This window comes from Electrophorus electricus, chromosome 25, assembly GCF_041902795.1.
Source record: "Electrophorus electricus isolate QZ-2024a chromosome 25, ASM4190279v1, whole genome shotgun sequence".
Classification (NCBI taxonomy): Eukaryota; Metazoa; Chordata; class Actinopteri; order Gymnotiformes; family Gymnotidae; genus Electrophorus; species Electrophorus electricus.
In genome coordinates, this window is record NC_137521.1 from 10,932,138 (window position 1) to 10,953,835 (window position 21,698).

The 21,698-nt window shown below is 48.5% G+C and overlaps 1 protein-coding gene across 8 annotated transcripts in view; it reads left to right on the forward strand.

Moving 5' to 3' along the window:
- Positions 1 to 21,698, forward strand: part of dab2ipa (DAB2 interacting protein a) — a 70,542-nt gene that overhangs the window by 30,823 nt on the left and 18,021 nt on the right. For 6 of the 8 annotated variants that reach the window (XM_035521837.2, XM_035521839.2, XM_035521836.2 and 3 more), the window contains 3 exons: positions 15,693 to 15,846; positions 17,295 to 17,393; positions 17,595 to 18,149. In XM_035521837.2, the coding sequence (XP_035377730.2) occupies positions 15,693 to 15,846; positions 17,295 to 17,393; positions 17,595 to 18,149 (808 nt within the window). Of the gene's footprint in view, positions 1 to 9,745; positions 10,067 to 10,272; positions 10,581 to 15,692; positions 15,847 to 17,294; positions 17,394 to 17,594; positions 18,150 to 21,698 lie in introns of those variants that run through there. The other 2 variants (XM_035521840.2, XM_081707835.1) reach the window with 2 other exon arrangements.

Below are 21,698 nucleotides of genomic sequence, written 5' to 3' on the forward strand. Positions count from 1 at the left end.
GCTCATCCGCAGAACAATTTTGGTTTGTTTTTTTTTGTTGTTGTTTTTTTGGACAAATGTAACACTGTAAGCACAAATTAGGCACTGGCTCTCTCTGCAGAAGTCTAAAAGGACTTTAGGATTAGCATATTATTATATTTGCAAAAAAGTTTTCCAAAAAATTCAGACTTTCGGTTTACGTGACACAGTTTCATCTTTTCCAGGTGAAAGCTGATTGATTGGCAGATGAAATCAATGCTGATGCATGGAAACCAAGTTTAAAACCATATAAAAAAATCACATAAATAAATCTGACGTTTGGTTGATAATTAGTCAATAGCCCAAGGGGTTTTGAGTGGATCAGCCAGGTATGGAAGTGTTTCCCATGCGGATGTGGTGGGCTATCGCGGTTCTTTGTTCTGTGTGACATTCCTGCCACGCCATTTCCCTCAGTGACACTTTGCCCATGGGAGACGCCGAGAGATGTTCGGGTCTCTTATCGGGATTTGTTGAACAGTAATGGCAGGCGAGCTGTCACGGTCAGGCACAGAGTTTGCCAGGTTTCCCTGTTCAGAGGAAGGATCACCAACATGTCCTGAGACTGCATCCCTCATTACACATGGATGTTGTCCAGGGAGAGAGGCAGTCAGCATCGTGGAAGCAGGGCTGTGTGTGTGTGTGTGTGTGTGTGTGTGTGTGTGTGTGTGTGTGTGTGTGTGTGTGTGTGCGCGCAAATATGCATTTGATTTTGTGTGTCTAACTCTTATTTTTCATCTCCCTCCTTTCATTCTTTTCCCAAGTTACACATACGCCCCAGTGACCGACAGCCAGGAGCTGTAAACTTGACCATCATTTGTCCAGACTTATCTGGCTCACTACATTTTGGATTGAGCTCTCTCTCTCTCTCTCTCTGTGTCAGTTAAAGGCCTTCTACTCTCCACTGTGGTCCAGACATTGTGCTTGCTGAGGTGGAGTTTGGGTAATGAGCTCCTGTTGTACAGGGGGGCTATGACACTACCAGTTCCTTCATCATTAATTATTATTATAATTATTATCATAATTATGATTAACTGAGCCAGAGACTTGGAGAATTCTGAAGACTTTCATCTTCTAGTGTCAAACACACATTTCACTACTCTACTTTTCCTTTGAAGCCTTCGATCTTGGGTTGAGTGAAAATGCACGAAATGTTGCTGTTTTTTTAGTTACTGACATTTATTTTCACCCATCATTATTATTATTATTTTTTTTTTTGCATCAGTGCGATGACTTTCGTAAGCGCACGAGACAGAGGCAGAAGACGGAGCACACTTTGAAGTTCCCGTGCTGCTGTTTCTGCGTTCGGCAGCCTTTCAGCTGAAGCCGCCGTGACAGCCCACTCATTTGGCTTCACTTAAAGCGGCCAGAGAAACAGGAAGCGCGAAGGAGGGAGTGGGCTTCCTGTGCGGCCCCAGACCGGCCACGCCAGAGCAAATGAAAGTCGTAACGCGTTATCCCCTTTGGAAAGAAATAATCGTGAAGAGAGTCCTAAAAGGCAAAAATGCGCTTAATGTGCAGCATCGTGCCTCAGGAGGCGAGATTGCTAGTCAGCTGCTAAATGGGGAGCTGGACCCAAACTATTGATTTTCATCCCATTTTCTAACAGCCGCTGTCATCTGTGAAGCTGTGTGTGGGGGACTCGTGAAAAGACTAGTGTCATTTTGGGTTGGGAGGGGCATGCCAGTCTGTCATCTTTATTTAGTACAAAAAGACTGCGTGAATCACCTCATAACTTTTTTTTTTTTTTTTTTTACGTTAGCCGAACGGTGCTGCATTTCTGCCCACTGCTGGGACTCTGTCCAGGTTCACTCCCATGGGGGTGTGGGTCCCATAGTTGGACCCGATGAGCTCACCAGGCCATTGCTCCTCCTGCACGTGTCAGTGGAGCGACCCGCCCATCCGGCCCACCTCATTAAAGGCTCACAAGCCATGGATGGGAGTGAAGCATGAGGCATTCTAATACGAGGAGACAAGCTCGCCCTGGGGCAGGCCCCGCCCCGCCCTGCCACACAGCCCCCACCCCCCACCCCCCAACATGGTTTTCTGTTTGTGCAGTCTGGGTTAGTGTAGTGCTTTGTTTGGTGTTTACAGCCAAACCCCTACATGCATATCAGTAAGCACTTGATTACTAAGATATCTCTGTGTAGCAAATGAATCCATTTGTGGCAGCATTCATTTGGGACGGTGGAGAGGAGTGGTGTGTGTGTGTGTGTGTGTGTGTGTGTGTGTGTGTGTGTGTGTGTGTGTGTGTGTGTGTCTATGCTGTTGAATCCTGTGGGGGCAGGAGAGCAATAGCAGATAGCAGTGAGTGATGTTCACTGAGTGGTAGAGAGGCCTTCAACTGCACCATGAAGCCTGTGTCTCGTTAAAGCTAAGCCTGCCTTCCTCCTAAAGCAACCCTATAGCCAACAGGACTCCTCCTCACATCCTCTCTCTCTCCATCCCCCTATCCCTCACTCAATTTTTCTCTCCGTTTCTCTCGGCCTCTCTCTCTTTTGTAGGTATGTCTGTCCCTCGGCCAGCCTCTTAAACCCTAATGCTACCACATATCTGAATCTTCTGCCTCCCTGTCAACAATGCCCATTATACTCCCATTATGCCGTTGTCCTACAGAGATTTAATAACAGCTATTTGTAAGACCCAACAGCAAGTAACAGCTGACGGTGCATTGTCACAGAACAGAACTAAATGCCACCCAAGAGATCTTTTGTTCCTTTCAGAGGTTGGCATTTACTTAGCTAACATAAGCTTGTGTTTTAATGAGCACTAATTGCTTTATATAATTGGAATTGCCTAAATAAGCAATTATTTCAAATCATCGTATTTCTGTTAGTTGGCATGCATCTTACCACTTCCATTCAACTTGGTCCGTCGGTGTCCGTGTTCTTTCACCAAACGTTGTGCGCTCTCCTTACACTAATGAGTGTAGCTTTCCTGGGCAGGTTTAGCTGCTTTCCAGTGTTGCACATGACATCACAAGCGTCATGCATGTAAAAACAACCAATCACGGTATGGCGCGCCTAAGGCTGTTGCAGTTTCATCCTGGAGATTTTTCCTGGGGAAGGAGAAGAAGTGCATCTAACCTCCATTCCTCAGGATTCCCTGGACGAGTCATTCATTTATTATGGACTTTGCTAATTCCAACACAATTGCTAAGCCGTTTGTCTCTCATGGTTTGGAAAGTGATTCATCAGGAACCATCAGTAGCCTGAGGAAATGTGAACAGCCACCATAGGATCTTAATGCCGAGAGTCATAAGCGAGTGTGGCTGGTTCCCCGTGGAAGTGTGAGTCTGCATCCAAGCCCATATACCCTCAGAAGTGCAAAACTCCCCAGTGTGCACCAAATATCATTACACAACACCGATGGTGACGTCAGACCTTTGACCTTTTGTTTTTTGGCTCGGTGTCACAGTTAACTCTCAGGGGCGATGAAGAATGTGGCTGTCTGCATGTTCTTGCTGTCGCCAGGTGTCTTATTTATTGACAGCCGTGCATCTCAATTTTGCTTGAACGCTCGCCACGGCGGATTATAGACATCGGTCACAAGGACGATGAACAGTAATTAGATTTGTGTCGAGACGCTGACGGGGTTGCGCTGGCTTTGCCGGCGATATGAGGGAGATTCCGCCACACCTTTCCCCCTTCTTCCCCAGACGTGGCGGGATCTCGTCACGCCGACGGGAGGCAAAGGACGTCTTCAGCTTCCTGTTGAGATGAGTTCAGCAAGGGCCCATCTGCATTCCAAATCGCCTGCCTGCGCTCTGATGTGCCGGGGCCACTGCTGAATATCTTAGACAAGGCGCCTTATTACCGACTCAGCTGTGAGGTGCTGGCGATAATTGAACATGCACTTACGGAGACGTGCACGGCCGCGTGATGGTGCCAGCCACCTCGTGGTGTGCGCTTCCCATGTGGTACTGGGAGATTGGGAGGTTGGTAGGTTGCATGCTACAACTTCCCGGCTCTCCTAATCTCCCATGTGACAGCTCCGGCGAGGCCGAGGACGAGACGTTTCGGAGGCACAGCCGAAAACGTTCACATCAAATTCCATTCCTTTTACAGCATATTACTCACTCTGGTGACCCACACATTTCTGCATCCAATGTTCAGACAGGATAGTTTGTTTATGGACCCTCCTGATCTGCCTGGAGTGGGGAAGTTTCAATTGGAGCAGCAAAGGTGCTTATGTAATTTGCATCTAAAAAGGGGCTTCAGCTTTTGTACAGCTGCGATAAGAGTGGAAGACTCTCAGCCTCGATAACGATGCTTTTTCCCATGACCTTGTGCGCTCTCTCTGACCTCATTCATTCCAGCATGAGTAAGCTTTGGAATTCAGGCCCGGCATCAGGAGTAAGGGAGTGGGAAGATGGGAGTCTGCTGGTGTCACCTCATCTGCCACTCTATCCCTGCTCACCATCGGATGAGTGAAATGGGTGTAAGGACGCGTGGTAACGGGAGCCATCATGAACCTTCTGCCACTTCAGAGTTCAGCTGCCCCTCCTTCAGAGTTCAGCTGCCTCTCACTACAAGTTCAACTGCCCCTCCTTCAGAGTTCAGCTGCCTCTCACTACAAGTTCAACTGCCCCTCCTTCAGAGTTCAGCTGCCTCTCACTACAAGTTCAACTGCCCCTCCTTCAGAGTTCAGCTGCCTCTCACTACAAGTTCAACTGCCCCTCCTTCAGAGTTCAGCTGTCCGGTTACCTCGGCCCAAGGCCTGACTTCATCAGCAGGAATCTCCAAGCCAAGCAGATTCCTTAGCCTCCTAATTCTATCTATCTATCTATCTATTTATCTGTCTATCTATCTGTCTATCTATCCATCGACCAGCAAAATGATTGATTAGATATTGATAAGTCAGTTAACATTTTATTGGACTCCACACTGCACTTTTGAAGAGCTTGGGGGAAAAAACAAGGAGCAGTGGAATACTAATCTTCTGGAATTTGGATACAAATTACAACTAAAAGAAGCCATTAGGGGGTCGAGTGAATGTTTTAAGGGGACTCTGCTTTCCCACATCCACTCACGCTAATCCATTTAAAACTAAACAAATTCTGCTCTTCTGTCTCTGCTGTTTTCTGCTAAAGCCATCCTGCTTTAAGTTTAAATAAGTTTTACATGGTAAACTTATCTTGGTCCTAAATGTTCTCACCCATGTCCCGGTTTATAATGTAGCACATGCTGCTGTCCTTGACACTCAAGGGCAGCTGGCAAGATGAGCACACATTTATTTATTTATTTTTGTTTATTTATTTATTCATCCATCCATCCTTCTTTTAAACAGTTTAATGACTCAGGAACCAGTGTCAGCAACTTGCAGCCTATGGTGGGAAATTGAAAACTGAATTGCTCCACTTACGGGAGCCATCAGTTGCTAGGCACAACAGAATCCTGCTTTACCCGCCTGCTGTCACCATAGTAACAGTGAAACATCACAAATGTACCACGACTTGCTCTGCCTTAACCCATGCAGTGATGAAGCACACGGCTAGGCAGAGTTGCCGTGTGGTCCGCGTATGTGCTCTTCCGCGTCGACTTCCTACTGAGCAGCCGTGGGAATGGAAGGTCAGGATAGCTCTGCTGGGACATCTGAAGACATATGTCTTCTCGCTGCTTGACTGATGCTCGTCATATTAAACCTTGGACGGTGTAATTTTTTTTTTTTGACAATTGTGTAATTCCAACACATCAGTCCGGGAGCAGTATCTTACTCTCGGTAGCAGAACGTGGAGTTGTAAATGGCTCTCTACCGCGAGTCTTATTACGCAGATGTGTAGGTGCAACTAATGGAGCCAAGCAACAATGGCATGACTGACCAAAGGGTCAGAGGTCACCAAAACGGCTAAAGGTTGAGACTAAACTGGTGGATGATGAATATGACTTGCTTCACGTGGTGGGACACTACCTTAAAGGTTGATGTAATGTAATGTATGCTGATACCGCTCTGTTAATCATGACAGTGTTGGGGGTGTGAACCCATTGAAAGGCCATGTGTGTTGCATCAAAAGCCATAATCCCTAGCAAATGAAGGGCGCGTGCTGGGAGTGTTTCGAAGGTGACCACGTTTATTGATCACAGCGTATTGGTCGTAATGATTTTGTATTTTTACTCCCAGCTGTTCATAGTCCAATCACGTTCTTAAGTGCAGCTTCATTTATAAGTCTAAAGCCGCACAAAGCGTTCTATGGAAATTTGTGTGGAATCCAAACGAATATTAAAGAGCTTTCCAAGGTCTGCGTCGTAGGTGTGAGTCCATTGGTTAAACCAGCTGAATAAGTTTATCGACGTTTGCTTATTAACACGAGCACGGACACGCGCAGACAACGAAAGAGAGAGAGAACGAGCATTTGCGAATGGGGCTGGAAAATGCATTGCAGGCTCGCTCCAGGGGAGAGCGTCTGCATGAACCTGCTCCGAGTCCTCCGCTCTGGCAGCCACGTGATGGAGGAGCACGCCGTTAACTCGTTAGTGGCGCGGGCGCTTCATATATTCACCCACTGTCGGTGCATCGTGTTTAAAGAATGAACCCGGCGACGAGGCGAACGGGCTAATGTGGAAAATTCCTCTCCCACATTGCACATCGATCGTCTGTATTATTAGACATACCTCTGCATTATTCAATGCCCTGATTAATTCTGTCCTGGCCTTCTGAAACGAAAAAAGAGAAAGAACCGCACTGTCGTTCGTGCTGAACGCGGACCGTGCACTTGTAACGTGTTGCTTTGTCTGTCGGGAGCCCGACACGGGCCGGCGTCGTGCAGCACCGAACTGACCTCAGCGCTCCGGGCTTGAAGGACGAGAAAGTGACGTTATGTTTCGTCCACGCTGAGTGAAAAAAGTATTTGGCTCGTAACCGAGAACCGTGCCGCCGGTATTCGTAAAGATGTGTTTCGACCCCTCCCGTTCGGCACATGGCGGAGGCACAATTGCTTTTGAAAAGGCTCGCGAGTGTGACTTTCCGCGTCGGGCGCGTTTTTTTTTTTGGTATTAGTATCTGTGCTTCGCTTTTACTGGCGCTTAGAGCGCTTTTAAATGTGCGGTTCACCGACATAACTTCAGAAATGCTTCATAGATCGCGGTGTGGCGAAGCTGGAGTTTTCTTTTCTCGTGCGCTCTCTGAAGTGAGACATCTGAACACGAAGTACGTCTCAGAGGCTCGAGCCCTCGTGCGGGTGTGCAGAGCACGCGTGCTTGTCATGAGAAGCAGCCATAGAAATTCATGAACATATACAATCAGACCTCTCGGAGGCTCTGAAACCTCCCCGCTTGCTGTTTGCTAGGCCTTTTTTGGTATGCTTAATTAGACAATACCCGGAAATGTTCCCTAAAAATAATCCGCACTTCTATTTGGTGGTTTTGGTGAGTGCTTGGAATAGCTCCATTTCAGCATCTTCTTTATTTTATGGAGATGATCAAAGCAGGGCTGAATTAAGCCCTTTTGTGGCTATGAAGAAAAACGGAGCCCCCTTAAAACGTTTTTATATACGTATCATAAAACAATGACAGCATAATGAATAGGCCAGTCTTCAGTAATAACATGGTACTCCCACACAAATCCTGATGCAACAAGAAAACAAACAAGAAGGCATGCGATCTAAACAGGACTGTAGCCTATCCTGTGACCACTAGAAACGACAGCTGCTGAGCCATCTCTGAAATACACGCTTACTTTGTTGGTTGTATGTGTTATCTCATCAGTTTGCGCAGCGTTTGTTAGCGGAGGTGTCATGTTTACATGCTAAGTTATCTGATGGAATGCTAAATGGAAAATAGATCACCATAGTAGACGAACATTTTTTTTTTTAAGGAATTCAAACACTTTCTAACATTTTAACAAATTGATACAAAGCTGTAGTTGATAAGAAGGTCTGTAACAGTTTATACCCCTCCTCGCAATGTCTCTCTCTCTCATATATATATATATATATAAGAGAGAGACTGATTGAGACTGATATATATCTCCCCACAGGCGAGATGGCTTTGTACGCTACATATCGTTAGCGATTAAGCAGGCAGCGTGCATATACACAGTACGTACCGTGAACATGAGGAACTCGTGTGGCTGGAAGGAGAACGTACTTGCCGTAATCAGGCAGGGCGGTCGATATGGGTTTTGTAACGGGGAGTGATCAGTAGGCTTCCTCTAGAGGCTAGAGGCTAAGTGAACACACGTAGTTCATGATCTGGGAGCTGGTCGTGTGAATGTAGTTTATCAGGCAGACAGTGCTCTGTAGATTGTTTAGATTTTCCCTGGCAAACCTCGACCGCTTCTCTTCAGGAACTGTGCTGTTCTTCAGGAGTACACTAGGCAGTTTTACGTTAGATAATATCAGGCTAATTTTATGCAAATTAAAAAAATATTAGGCAAATTTTATGCATATCTGATGTGAGCATAATAGGATGACACGGGTGATTGTTTCTTTGTTATGTTTGGGGCTGGGTTTTAAAACCACCAGAGGTTTTTGCAGTGTCAGTCCTGTTTTCATTTTTTTAATGAAACTGTGGATGTAGCCTCTTTTTATCTAGGTCATTATTATACTGATTTCTTAACAGGCTGGGTTAATATAGAATATTTGCATATAGAATACAGCCTGTGTTAATATAGAATATTTGCATATAGAACACAGCCTGTGTAAATAAAGAATATTTGCATATAGTATATAGTCTGTGTTAATATAGAATATTTGCATGTAGAATATAGCCTGTGTTAATATAGAATATTTGCATATAGAATACAACCTGTGTTAATATAGAATATTTGCATATAGAACACAGCCTCTGTAAATAAAGAATATTTGCATATAGTATATAGCCTGTGTTAATATAGAATATTTGCATATAGAATACAACCTGTGTTAATATATAATATTTGCATATAGAATACAACCTGTGTTAATATAGAATATTTGCATATAGAATACAGCCTGTGTTAATATAGAATATTTGCATGTAGAATATAGCCTGTAGTAATATAGAATATTTGCATATAGAATACAAGCTGTGTTAATATAGAATATTTGCATATAGAATATAGCTTGTAGTAATATAGTGTTTTCATAGAAAATGTAGCCCATCTTAATATAGAATAATTGCATATACAGTACAGCTTGTGTTAATATAGAATATTTGCAGGTTGAGCATTATGTTGTGTGATGTCAAACTTGTCTGGCATTAACAAACCTCACCAGATAACTACAGTGCTTGTTTGCAAACAGTAAACAATGTTACTCCATTTTAGTTCCTCTGGCGTCAACTAATAAGGATTTAAATTCCTCACTCTCGTAACATTAACTCTTCCTATTGGAGTGCACATGCACACAAACACACATACAAACAATTAACAGCTGTGCGTTTTAAGTTGCTTCCTTCCTTGCAGGTTTATGACTCTGGCGTGGTGTGTGGAGGGGTAGGACCTACTGTGGGAGGAAGCCCATTGCATCACAAAAGAATGCAGGACAAAGACCACACATGCAAACACACACACAAATACTCTCACACACACATACACACTCTCACAAACAGGCGGCAAGGGGGCAGGGCCGACTCCCACTGTGCCCAGCCTGCTGCCTCTACGTACAAGAGCAACTCAGAGGAGGGGTGTGGGTGGGTGTGTGTGTGTGTGTGTGTGTGGGTGTGGGCGGGGGGGGGGGGGGGGGAGAGAGCTCCTGCTTCACTCAGCCTACAGTGTGATAGAGGAAACGGGAGAGCTGTGGTCCACTTAAATGAGAGTGGTGGAACAGAACTAGGGCAGTCTCTCTTTCTCTCTCTCTCTCTCTCTCTCCCTCTCTCTGTGAGTGTGGGGGTAAAATAAGGAGGCTGGACTGCGCTGAGAAGAGAAGGAGGAGGGGTGTGTGTGTGCGCATGTTTGTGTGTGTGTGAGAGAGAGCGAGAGCACAGTGAGAAGCCTGCATGTGTTCTCTGCTCCCCACGGCTCGAAGGCGCAGCGAAACAGAACCTAGCTCCCACCTTCATCTCTCCTCCTTACCACTGCCATCCTCATCGTCAGCGCGGCAGGATTGTTCTCAGGGATCCTTACAGAATGCCTGGTGAGTGTTCTGGACCGGAATGCCGGCTGCCTTGGAAAGTCAGGAAAGGCTGGCGGAGCGTCATGGGATGCTCCGCACCGAACGGCATCTCATTCCGGCAGTGGCGTGCTAAGAGCATAACGGGGTGGAGAGGGGAGGAGAGGTGCGTCTGCGTATCGCGGGCGGCAGCGAGGAGCTGCCGGAGAACAATAGCAACGGCAGGCTGCGGGTGGAGAGAGGGCGAGCCAGCGCCTGCTGGAGCAGAAGCACGGCGCTCTTTTCAGGGGTTGTTAACTCGCCACCATCTCCCGCACGGCGTCCTTTGTGTGGGAGCAGAGGTGGACGCGCACGCTGGAAGACGGATGCGGGCGAACTGGCGGGAGGGGCAGGGAGCCGTGGGGTCGAGGAGAGGCACGGCACGGGCTCCTCTGGGGCCAAGGGCACACGGGCAGCTCCGGAGGGGCAGGTCTGAATGCGTTTGGAGTGAAGCGCCAGTGTGATCTTAGAGCATGTGGTAAACGGTCTGTTGTGAGAGGTAAATTGTTGCTACTGATGGTGTGTGTATGGGTGTGTGTGACTGAGGGCTGGAGCACTGTATGACGATGACGACTTTCTACTCTTATTTGTTGCGTGCATGTGCTCAGGCATCTTTGGCAAGAGCCATAACATGCTGATTCAGTCGCAGGGCGCCGTGCACTTTTGAACACTTTTGAATGTTTTGTGTATGGATCTGTGGCACAGTAAGGTGGTGATCAGACAGCAACGTCTACACGGCGCGTCCTTTGGCCCATTTCACTGCGGACTCTGCTCAAGGGGAGGCCCGAGCCAACTACAAACATGAAGAGATTTGAAATATCACTCCTCATGTGACCTTGACACTGTGTGGAAGAGTAGCAGTTCACCGTAGTGGTTCGGAACTGGTGGCTTACGCCCATAATTTCTCTGATCGGGAATGTTGTTCTGGACTGCACTCTTGTATTTGCTGGACTGCATTAGCCAGTCAGCAGTTTTAATTGTGATTTGAAATTTATTGTGAATTGACACTGTAAAGTCAGGACTCATGAAATAAATGTGAACTGTTTCCTTCGTATTCCAATGACATAACATTGCATAGGACTAACAATAAAGAATGCAAGGCTCTGTGTGTGTGTGTGTGTGTGTGTGTGTGTGTGTGTGTGTGTGTGTGTGTGTGTGAGAGAGTTGGAGGGGGGGTGTGAAATCATGAGAAAGAGCCTCCATAAAGGTAAACCGGTTATTCCCAGTTTAAAGTAATTGTGATTATGGTTCATTGTGCCCATGCTGAGCCATTGTACACGACTGGGTTTGGACCAGTAGGTGGGGCAGAGTACTGGTGGAGTAAACTGGGCTGAAGGAGTGGGATGTGGGATGGTTGTGCCTGGTAGCTGCAGTCCCTCCTGTCAGCCGTATCCGCAGGCAGGTCGCGCGCGTGCTTCAAGTGGATGTGTTTTAGCGCGTGCGTCACGTCCACTCTCCATCGCCAGCGCCCCAGGCATAGACATTTTGGTCTCAAAAACCAACAGGCGGGAGCTGAGCAGCAACAAAAACTCACCAAGCCTCCTTCCGTTTAGCTCGCTGTGGTTGGTAGACACGTGTCAGTGAGTTTCAAAAGCCTTTCAGAGCTGCTCCCCTCATGCCCCTTGCGCTTGCTCTGTTTAGGTTTCCTCTTTCGGTCCTTGAGTGTTTTCGTATTGCAGAGCACTTTTAAGCAGTGGGAGAAAAGTTACCACAGTTGAACAGAAATGAGACTTCTTTTTGTTGAGGGCAAGGGAGTGAAATAGAACAGTTTCTGGAATGATAATCGTTGTGTTAACATTTCATTCTGAGGTGAATGACGGAGCATCAGATAGCGGCATGTTCGAGTGTTGGACTGACGAACGTTGTGTCCGGTCCAAAGTTCAGTGTTCGTTAGCATTTGAGCCTCGCTGTGCCTTTAAATGCATCTCCTTTCTCCTTGGGAGCATTACCAGAATAAGCTGCTTGGAGAACAGAGGAGCCTGTGGGTTTTAAGATGGTTCCTGTCAATAGCTGTTGGATTATGTAAGAAGCTGCTTGTGAACTTGAGTGCTAAACCGCAGTAATAGGCTCAGTCTTGTTGCTTCATGGGATGGCGAATAATTGCTTCTTCATTAGAACACAGTTTGATTCACTGAAAAGCGAGAAAAGTTTAATTGTAGCAGTTTGAATTGAATAAATGGTATTCCTGGGTAGACAGAAATATTGAACAGTTAACGGTTATGTAGACGTTTAAGGCTACAGTTGTTGTCTAACACCAGACAGCAGCAGTTAAAGGCGTCCTCTCCCACAGACCTCATCCGCGGTGGTCCTAGACGCCTGGTCCCCTCCGGAACGGTCTCTCTCTTCAGACCTGTGCGTGTTGTTGCTGGCGTGTGGAGCATGTCTGCTCAGCAGTCATTTCCCGTTCGGAACTGAGAGCTCGAGGGAGACCCGCTTCCTGTCGGAGAGTGTGGGAACCCCTCGGGGCAGAGGGCACGGGAGGCATGCTTGTGCTCGGAGCAGACGGCTGCCCACCGAGCCCTGCGTGGGTGTAATTACACAGCTGCCAGGACCACCGTTCCCCCTCCTGCTCAAATCAAACCCCTGTGACTGAGGTTTACAGAGAGTAATTAAGTTGCTTAGATCATTCAAACTGAGTCCGAGGATTTTGCTGGAATTTTTTTTTTTTTTTTTTTTTTTGCTAGAATGGTGGAAAAAAAAGTGCACGCTTTGGTTTTGATGGGATGTAGCTTCCATTGTTTTCTCGTTTATTTAGTACTAATGCAGGTACAAGGTCCGCGCATAAACCCTTGCGGCACGGTTCAGGGCAGTCTGCTTAATGCTCGCGCCAGAAACAGCAAGCTGGGGCCAAAACGGTCAGTGCAGTTTCGTAATTTTGTAGAATGCTGTGAAAAAGATGGTGGGTGTGTTGTGGGAACTATGGCTGGTTCCCTTACGTGCTGACGGGCGGTGCGGATCGGCTCGGGCCAGAGCAGTGGGCAGCGCTGGGCTCTGCTCACCAGCCACGCTGCCCCTGGGCTGGAGACCCCGCACACGAAGGACAGTGGTGAGGTCGTCTCTGGTGCTGGTGGGATGGTGTTTCAGTGGGACCAGGCCCTAGCGTGGCTCTAGGCAGTAAGCAACGGAGCTGCTGCACTCGGGAACGTCACTCTACGCAGGGCTGATGGCTGCAGCCTGGGCAGAACATGCAAAAACAGACCCTCTCTGCTCCTGGTGTTTTGAAATTCAGGACCTCTCAGATTAGGAAATAGCCTATAATTAGATTTATTAACTTTTTTTTTTTTTTGCCATACTCACTTGTTTTGTTGCGTAATTTTATTTATTCTAGCACCCTTACCCTTCTAAAAGCAACACATTTATAGCCTGATCATTTTGTGGTATGTCTGTTTGGCAGGAGGGCCTGTAGACAAGTCATTAAAACTCCAATTAGGATTCCAATAAAGAGCACCGCAGGACTACATCTGCATTTCTGAGCCGGGTTTGTCACCTCCCTGTGTTTGTTGGCTGCTGCAGCACCTTAAAGCAATGGTTCAGGGTCACAGATTGGGGAGTCATTGGTGACCCTATGACCCAGAGGGCAGCGACCCCACCTGGATCTCGAACCCAGGTCCTACAGGCGATAAACAACTGTCCCGCTGTGTTCTCCCAGTCATGGGACACCTGGACCACGGGACGGAAGCATTGGGGCCTCGTTCAGAAGTCTGCTCCCATGCTTCTCTCCTCAACCCCGTCTTCTATGGGGAGGGTAAACGTGTGTAACCACAGCTGCTCCAACACCTCCCCGTGAGCCGTTTTCCTCGGCTGCCGGGGCTCTGTCACCGTGGCAGGTTGCGGCTGACCTTTCAGTAAGGGTGGGGGAGGGGCGAGGTTGAATATATTGCATTATCCACGCTTGTCCTCGCCTTGATGTTACACGGTTTCAGTCGACAGGCGCTACACCGTGCGTGTTGTACCGCATGCCAGAATACCGCCCTTCCGTGCTCAGTCTCAGAGGTGCGTCCGGCTCCTTCTGCGTGGGTGCGGGCCCACGTCGCTGTGGGCTGGCTCCATTTCACATCAGAGCGGATCTGCAGAACCGCTGTGCAAGGCTAATGGCTGGCTCCCTGTTTTATGGCTGCACTGCGCATTTCTCTGGAGTCAGCATGCGTTCCTGCTTTAGTTTAAGGACAGCACAGTATCTGAGCTAGCGCGCAATCTCCCTTGACGAGACTGCCAAAGAAAGCAGTGATTTTTAGTGCTGGCTGGCTGGCTGTCATGAGTTGTGTGTCATTCACTCACATGCTACAGGAACTGAGATGTGGAGTCCGCAGTGTGAATTACGTATCCGTGTAATGATAAGTTGTGCTTTTAAGACACGTGTATCTTAAAATCATCGTCTGTTCGACGGCTTTGAGGGAAAGTGGTTTTATCGTTGGTCCAGGGCTGTTTGAGGTTGGCAGGGGTCGCGTCTGCAGACCCGCCGGAGCAGGGACACCAAACCCATCATGTTTTCTTAAATATTTCAGTCTCAGCTTTGCTCAGCAAAGCCCTACCCTGCTCATTGTTAAGAATGTTTCTTTTCCTGGGACAATTTTAACCAGGGATGAAATTTCATAGTCCATAATTTGGTCTGCCAGGATTTAATTTCAATTCCGTGGCCTTGCCTCGGCTGCCGAAGACCTGGAGGCAGTTTCACCTCCGATGCCTGCCATCACGTCTCCATATCTGAAGGCTCGTAGTGGAATGAGACTCCGGTCTGGGTTTTTTGTCGTGCTGTTTTTTTCCCTTTGCTGCCGGTTGCGTTGCGCAATAATGGGGGGAGATGACCTCACTATCCCACAGAGCTTGGCACTCCCCTGGTGCAGGATATTGCTGAGACGCTTTGCCCTCAGACCGGACGTCAGACGTCTCTTCCTTCCTGGTGAGGTGGGTGGTAGCGGGTCTAAGCCCACCTCTCGGCAGGGGCATTGCTTAATCTCTGTATTGATCGCACTGTGCAGAAGTGAGCACCCACTCTGTGTTCAGCAGCATGCCCGTCCTGGCTTAACCATGTAATGAGGAGCGCTGTGCTGTTATGTTATCATTGACCATGGTGGTTTTTTTTCTGATTCATGCCTTGCTTTCACCCCCATACTGTGAGGTTGTCAAGCCTGTAACAAGTTGTCAAGTTTGTAATATGATGTGGTCAAGCCTGTAGCGTGGTGCGGTCAAGCCTTGGCGTGATGTTGTCAAACATGTAACATGATGTGGTCAAGGCTGTAACAAGTTGTCAAGGCTGTAGCGTGATGTGGTCAAGGTTGTAGCGTGCTGTGGTCAAGCCTTGGCGTGATGTGGTCAAACATGTAACATGATGTGGTCAAGCCTGTAGCGTGGTGTGGTCAAGCCTGTAGCGTGATGCGGTCAAGCCTGTAACGTCAAGCCTGAACCCAAGATTTCTTAGTTTTTAGTGGCTGTCTTGGCCATCTGCTCTACTGCTGTTTCATGTTAACATGAATGAGTGCAGTAGCCTCCCAACATGTTTTTCTTCCAACAGCAAACACAGCAGAACACGAGGTAAACGATGACAAATACAGGCCTCGGCACACCCCTAATCTTCCTCCCCTCCCCTCCCATCTCTGCTCCCCTCCCTCAGATCCCATCTGATGCCGAGGCTGAAGGAGTCGCGCTCTCACGAGTCGTTGCTCAGTCCCAGCAGTGCAGTCGAGGCCCTGGACCTCAGCATGGAGGAGGAGGTGATGATCAAACCCGTGCACAGCAGCATCCTGGGACAGGACTTCTGCTTCGAGGTCAGTCCGCCCGCTGACCTCCAACCTTTCCCATCCCAGCTTCGTCCAGCATTATGTGAGGTCCTCATCGGTAATCTGGCCGCATCGGACGGCGCGGAACGTTCTGGTCCATCGCAGGCGAACAGGAGCTGATCTCTGGTCTGCGGTATCCCATGACCATGCGCTGTCATAAACAAGCAGCAAGCTTTGCCTCTGACCTGTAAGCTAGCCTGCACACTGCTGCACTCGGTCTGCACCCTCCAGTGCTTACAAAGGCAAACAGGCAGTCAGTAATAAATAACCAGGGGTGTGAGGGGTAGGGGCGACCCAGCCTGGCTAACATCTGGCAGCATCCGCCCCGCAGTGCAGGTGGAGACTTCCTGTGTGGCAGCTCGGTTGGCCGCGCAGCGACGCACAGAGAGAGGGAGGGAAGCACAGAGGGGTGGAGAGAGGAAAAGATCTCCAGGAAGGGCCAGAGTGCTGTTGTAGATAGCAGTCTTTTGGGTGGACTTGTTTACTTAGTTTGTCCTGTAGCCCTTGTCTGTATATGGACATACATAATGTAATCAAATTGAATTATAGTGAATATTTAGCTCTGATTCTAATGTTAATGTGTCTAATATGTTTATCACGTTTGCTTGGTCAGGATACAATAATGACTATGACTGTATGCAGTGTGTTTATAAAGTTTCAAACATATGATATGGTACAATTTAATATATAACAATATTGTCATTAAAATATACAATATTGTGGTTAAGCCATTGCCTGCATGCAAACAAAACAAGCCCTTGTGTCGAAAATAATTCGTGATATTCTTGTAAATCAGTCTTACTAAAAATAATAGTGTTTCACAGTCTCTGTCTTACTGCCTTAATAGTAATGCGTATCTCATAGCATTTGTTGAAATACTCCAGGCTTTATTTTTATGTCCCTTGACCCAGCTGTGTCGTAAACATTCGAGGAACTCCCCTACGGCAGTATTAAAACAGAACGTATCCAAAGCACTTTAACCGTGGGGCAGGATTTGGGCCGTGCACCGCGCCCTTCTCTCCGTACTAAACACCTGTACATGTTTTCATCTGCACAGCGCCCCCAACACCCCCTCCAAGCCACTGGACAACTTGGGAAAACACCCCCACCCCCTGACAATCTGTAAAGGATGCTTGACAAAGGCTTCAGCCATGATTGCTCCATTGTTATGCGCCTTCTCTCTCTCTCTCGCTCTCTCTCCCCCTGCGATTGCATTAGATAAGTGCATTTAATGGGACTCTGTCTGGCCAGGATATTGGAGATCTGTTATTTGTCTGATTGAGATTGCTCTCGGCTGGCATAGACGCTCCCCTGTATAGGGAGCAGAGTGCCCACTGTGAACTGGCAGCTCCCCCGACGCGCCTAATGCCTCCTGCTGCCGTCTTCTGGGTGGCGCCCTTCCTCATGCACTCCTCCTCGTGTCTGCTGTGTTACAGGTGACCACATCGACAGGAAGCAAATGTTTCTCTTGCCGGTCAGCCGCAGAGAGGGAGAAATGGATGGAGAACCTAAGGAGAGCTGTGCACCCCAACAAGGTAAAGCAGTTTGGGGCTGGTAGCTTCTTTCGTCTTCGTGTGTGTGTGTCTATAGATTGTTGGCCAAACGCTGTACTTGGTGAGTCATAGGAAGTGCTGAATGGAATTTTGTATCAGATTCATCATGTCAGCTGTGTTGGGCCAAGCCCTCGTAATGTTAGCACTGATCGGAATGCTCATAACAGCTTTCCCTCTCCCCAGGACAACAGTCGTCGGGTGGAAAACATGCTTAAATGTTGGATTATCGAAGGCAAGGACTTTCCCGCCAAGAAAAAGTACTTCTGTGAACTGTGTCTCGACGACGCCCTCTACGCACGGACTACCTGCAAGTTGAAAACGGACAACGTCTTCTGGGGCGAGCACTTTGAGTTCAACAACCTGCCGTCTGTCAAGAGCGTCACCGTGCACATCTACAAGGAGACGGACAAGAAGAAGAAGAAAGACAAAAACAACTACGTGGGGCTGGTGAGCATGCCCGTTGCTGCTGTCACGGGCCGCCAGTTCGTGGAGAAGTGGTACGCTCTCAGCACGCCCAACCCCAGCAAGGGCAAGGGCCCGGCGCCTGCGGTGCGCATGAAGTGCCGCTACCAGAGCATGAGCATCCTGCCCATGGAGCTGTACAAGGAGTTTGCAGAGTACATCACCAACAACTACATGCTGCTGTGCTCCGTGCTGGAGCCGGCGCTCAGTGTCAAGAGCAAGGAAGAGATGGCCGCCGCCCTCGTGCACATCCTGCAGAGCACCGGCAAGGCCAAGGTAGGAGTCCCGAGAGCTCCGGGGGAGAGCCGGGATCCCCTCGGCTGCTCGCGGGGGCCCCGCCGGGATCTTCACGGCAACGGCGGGCGCCACTCTGCGTGGGCAGGACTCAGTGTTTGTTTATATATGGGTTTGTTTATTTATCTGTTTATTTCCTTACTGCGGGTGTTTGCGTGACGAAGCGTGCCAGTGTAGTGGCGTGGCTTTTTGCTGGGGGTTTTGTCTGAAGTTATTTCGGATGCTAAACTGGGCCGTTTGAATGGGAAAGCTCCTGGAAGACAGCCACGGCCTGTTAGAGCTGCAAGGCAGACTTCTCCTCGTGAGTTTTAGTTGCTCAGTGAGATGTTTCGGCCTCTCCTAAAAGTGTATACCTCGCCAGAGTCTTCATTGCGAGTCTACTGGTGTCCAGCCATTTAAAAATGAATCAGTAGAATCAGTAGAATCAGTAGCCCTCCTCTCCTCACCAGACTGCGGGAGGCCGGTGTGTTCCTGTTCTTACTATGCTTCATTACTCCCAGCGTGGGTAGAACACTCGGCTCCGATCGGCACCATAATTCGGGTCGGGCCGAGAGGACGCGAGTCCAGAGAGGCGCGCACCCCCCTTCAAGTCACTCATCTCTCTGTATCGATCGTTGAAAGCCGGGAACCATCGCCGCGCCTCTCTGACACGTGAAACGTTACGTCTGGAGTAATAGATCTGCAGGAACTGTCAGGCTGTAGAAGCGGGTGTGGCACTGTGATCCGTCATGAGAAAAAACGTGACAGCGTTAGCAACACTGTAAGGGATTATGCATTTTGTTTTTACTGCAAGCAAGTGTTTTGTTGTTTAACATTATACTGTAATTATAATTTGGAGAAAATATATATAATTTTTCACAATATAAGGATAGAATGTACTATAACGGCATAAGACAAAATAATATAACAACTGATGTTTCTGGTAACTCTGATTTTGGTATGGTTGGTGTAGCCAGATATTTGAGCAGGAACCAAATCTGGAGGTGTTAGAATTAGTTTGCATGCCGGTGTGGTGTTGTACAACTGCAGTCTACCTGAGGGTTCTGTTTGAACCTGGTAACACTAAAATTATGGAGTGAATCAATTAACCTGCAGGTTTCTTCTGAAACATTTAAATTCATAAAGATTATCGACTCGGGCACCTTTTGGTCCTAATCTAAGACGTTTCTAATTTAAGGTTTGTATAGTTTAGGTAATGTGTTTCCACAAGTGACCGTGCGGTCTTTTAGGGTTTTGGTCCAGTTGTTCTCTGGCCTTGCTCATAGCCTGTCTTTACTGGCCTGAGTTTGCACAGAACTTGGATGATTCCGGAGTGGGTCAGAGATCAGTGGTGGCCTCGGCCTGGACCGGTGCTGGATAATCCGGGTGTCATTAAGCGCTCCAACTCTCTCGTGCCAAACTGGTTGGCGAGCATGTCGTGAGACCGCCGTGTCTCAACAGGGGAGCTTGGAGCTGGCGAGTGGTTGCCTGGTTACTGTAAATGCGCTCCCCCAGGGAAGCTTCCCTTCCGCACGTGCCCAGTACTGCCTTCCTGTTGTCAGGAATCTTGTCAGGAATGCGCTTCCGAACGAAGGCAGGTACACACGTACAAGCAGAACCCGACCCAGTACACTCGCGCTGCGTATCCGCCCACTGCCCCTATGCCGAGGGCTCTCACTGCTTCTGAGGTGCAGATATGACACGCTATGCGTTGGACGGTTTGTCCCATGATGAGATTGATGGCCTTTATGTGTGAAGCACACAGAGACCTCCCACCATTACTCTTCACTGACCGCGACCGCTCATACCTCAGGACATCAATACCATGAATCTAAAACCAATTACAAGACAGACAACTCTGGCACAGGATTAAGCAACTATTGTGTTGGTGGAGTGGGTATTGATCATGTCGGGGGGCTGGCTGTCGTGGTGCGGCAGGAGCTGGGCCCTGATGGAGTGTGCTGGGATGTTCCTGGGGGAGGGGTCATAGGTCAGATCCTTGGCCTCAGGCTAATGAGCTGTTATTCATGCAGCTGCTGCTGCAGGGATCTCACCCAGAGTCACACAGGAGCGATGGGGTATGGATGAGCGTGTGTGTGTGTGTGTGTGTATGCCTGTGCAGTTTTTTTTCAGCAGGCCTGTGTCTGAAGGGACTGGAGTCATTAGTTGAATTCCTAGAGTAGGGTCTGGGGCTTTTTTTTAACCCCCCCTCCCACGCACACACACAAGCTCACATATCCCTACTACAGAGGCTCTTCTTGCCAGTGTAAGTCTGGATTGAGACCATTCAGTGCTGCTCTGGAGGAGCTTATCCCCTCAGACCTCCTCAGATCTCCACAGACCTCTGGAGACCACCGCAAACCTCCAGACTGCTGCAGACCTCCGCAGATCTCCACAGACTGCGGCAGACCACCACAAACCTCCACACACTGCCACAAACCACCACAGACCTCCACACACTGCCGCAGACCACCACAGACCTCCACACACTGCCACAGACCACCACAGACCTCCACACACTGCCACAAACCACCACAGACCTCCACACACTGCCACAGACCACCACAGACCTCCACACACTGCCACATACCACCACAGAGCTCCACACACTACCACATACCACCACAGAGCTCCACACACTGCCACAGACCACCACAGACCTCCACACACCGCCGCAGACCACCACAGACCTCCACACACTGCCGCATACCACCACAGACCTCCACACACTGCCGCAGACCACCACAGACCTCCACAGACCTCCAGACAGTGTCAATGCCCCGCCCACTCTTTCCCCTCACTTAATTTCAGTTGTATGTGTTAATAGATAAAAACAAATGGAGGACTTAAACAAGTCTAGATAGATTATCTTGATGGTTTTCCAGTGTTGAGTCTTAATGGGATTCACTACTGTTTTGGTGTTTGTTTACTGACGAGGTCCTGTGGTTTCTCACTTACACTCTCCACACGGGTGCATCACTTAGGCTCTCAATTTATTACAGCCAGTAGTTCATATGAAGTGTTAACACGTGAATTTAAAACAAACCCCATTACCATAATGTGACAACATGCCCACCCAGTAACCGGCTCAGTGGTTGTGTTCAGAGCAGCAGTTCTAGTGAAAGCCTTTTCTTAGCCTGGGCCAGGTTGTACTGCGATAACTATCCCTGTTTGCTTTCGTCACGTCCAACATCACTAATAACAAGCCAAAACTGGCCATGTTTAACATGCAGAAAGTTCAGCGGGTCCGGAAGCTTTAGTCCGGCCGGGCTGTGGTCCAGCGTCCACGCTGCCTCCCTGTATATGGCCACTATAGACTGGCCAGGTACCTTAAAAGCACCGCAGTGTTCAGGGCAGATCGACATGATAATCCGTAATCCTGATGCCATGTTCGGGTGTTCTGCTTCGGCCTGGATCTGGGCTGGATCTGGGCAAGAGCTGGAATGTTTGCAGGAATTGGGGATTGGCGTGAGGTTGCATCACAAAAATCTTCACTTGGAGTAGATTAAGTCTGTACACAGATGAATTAATCGGGTTTGGCTAAAGCAGGGT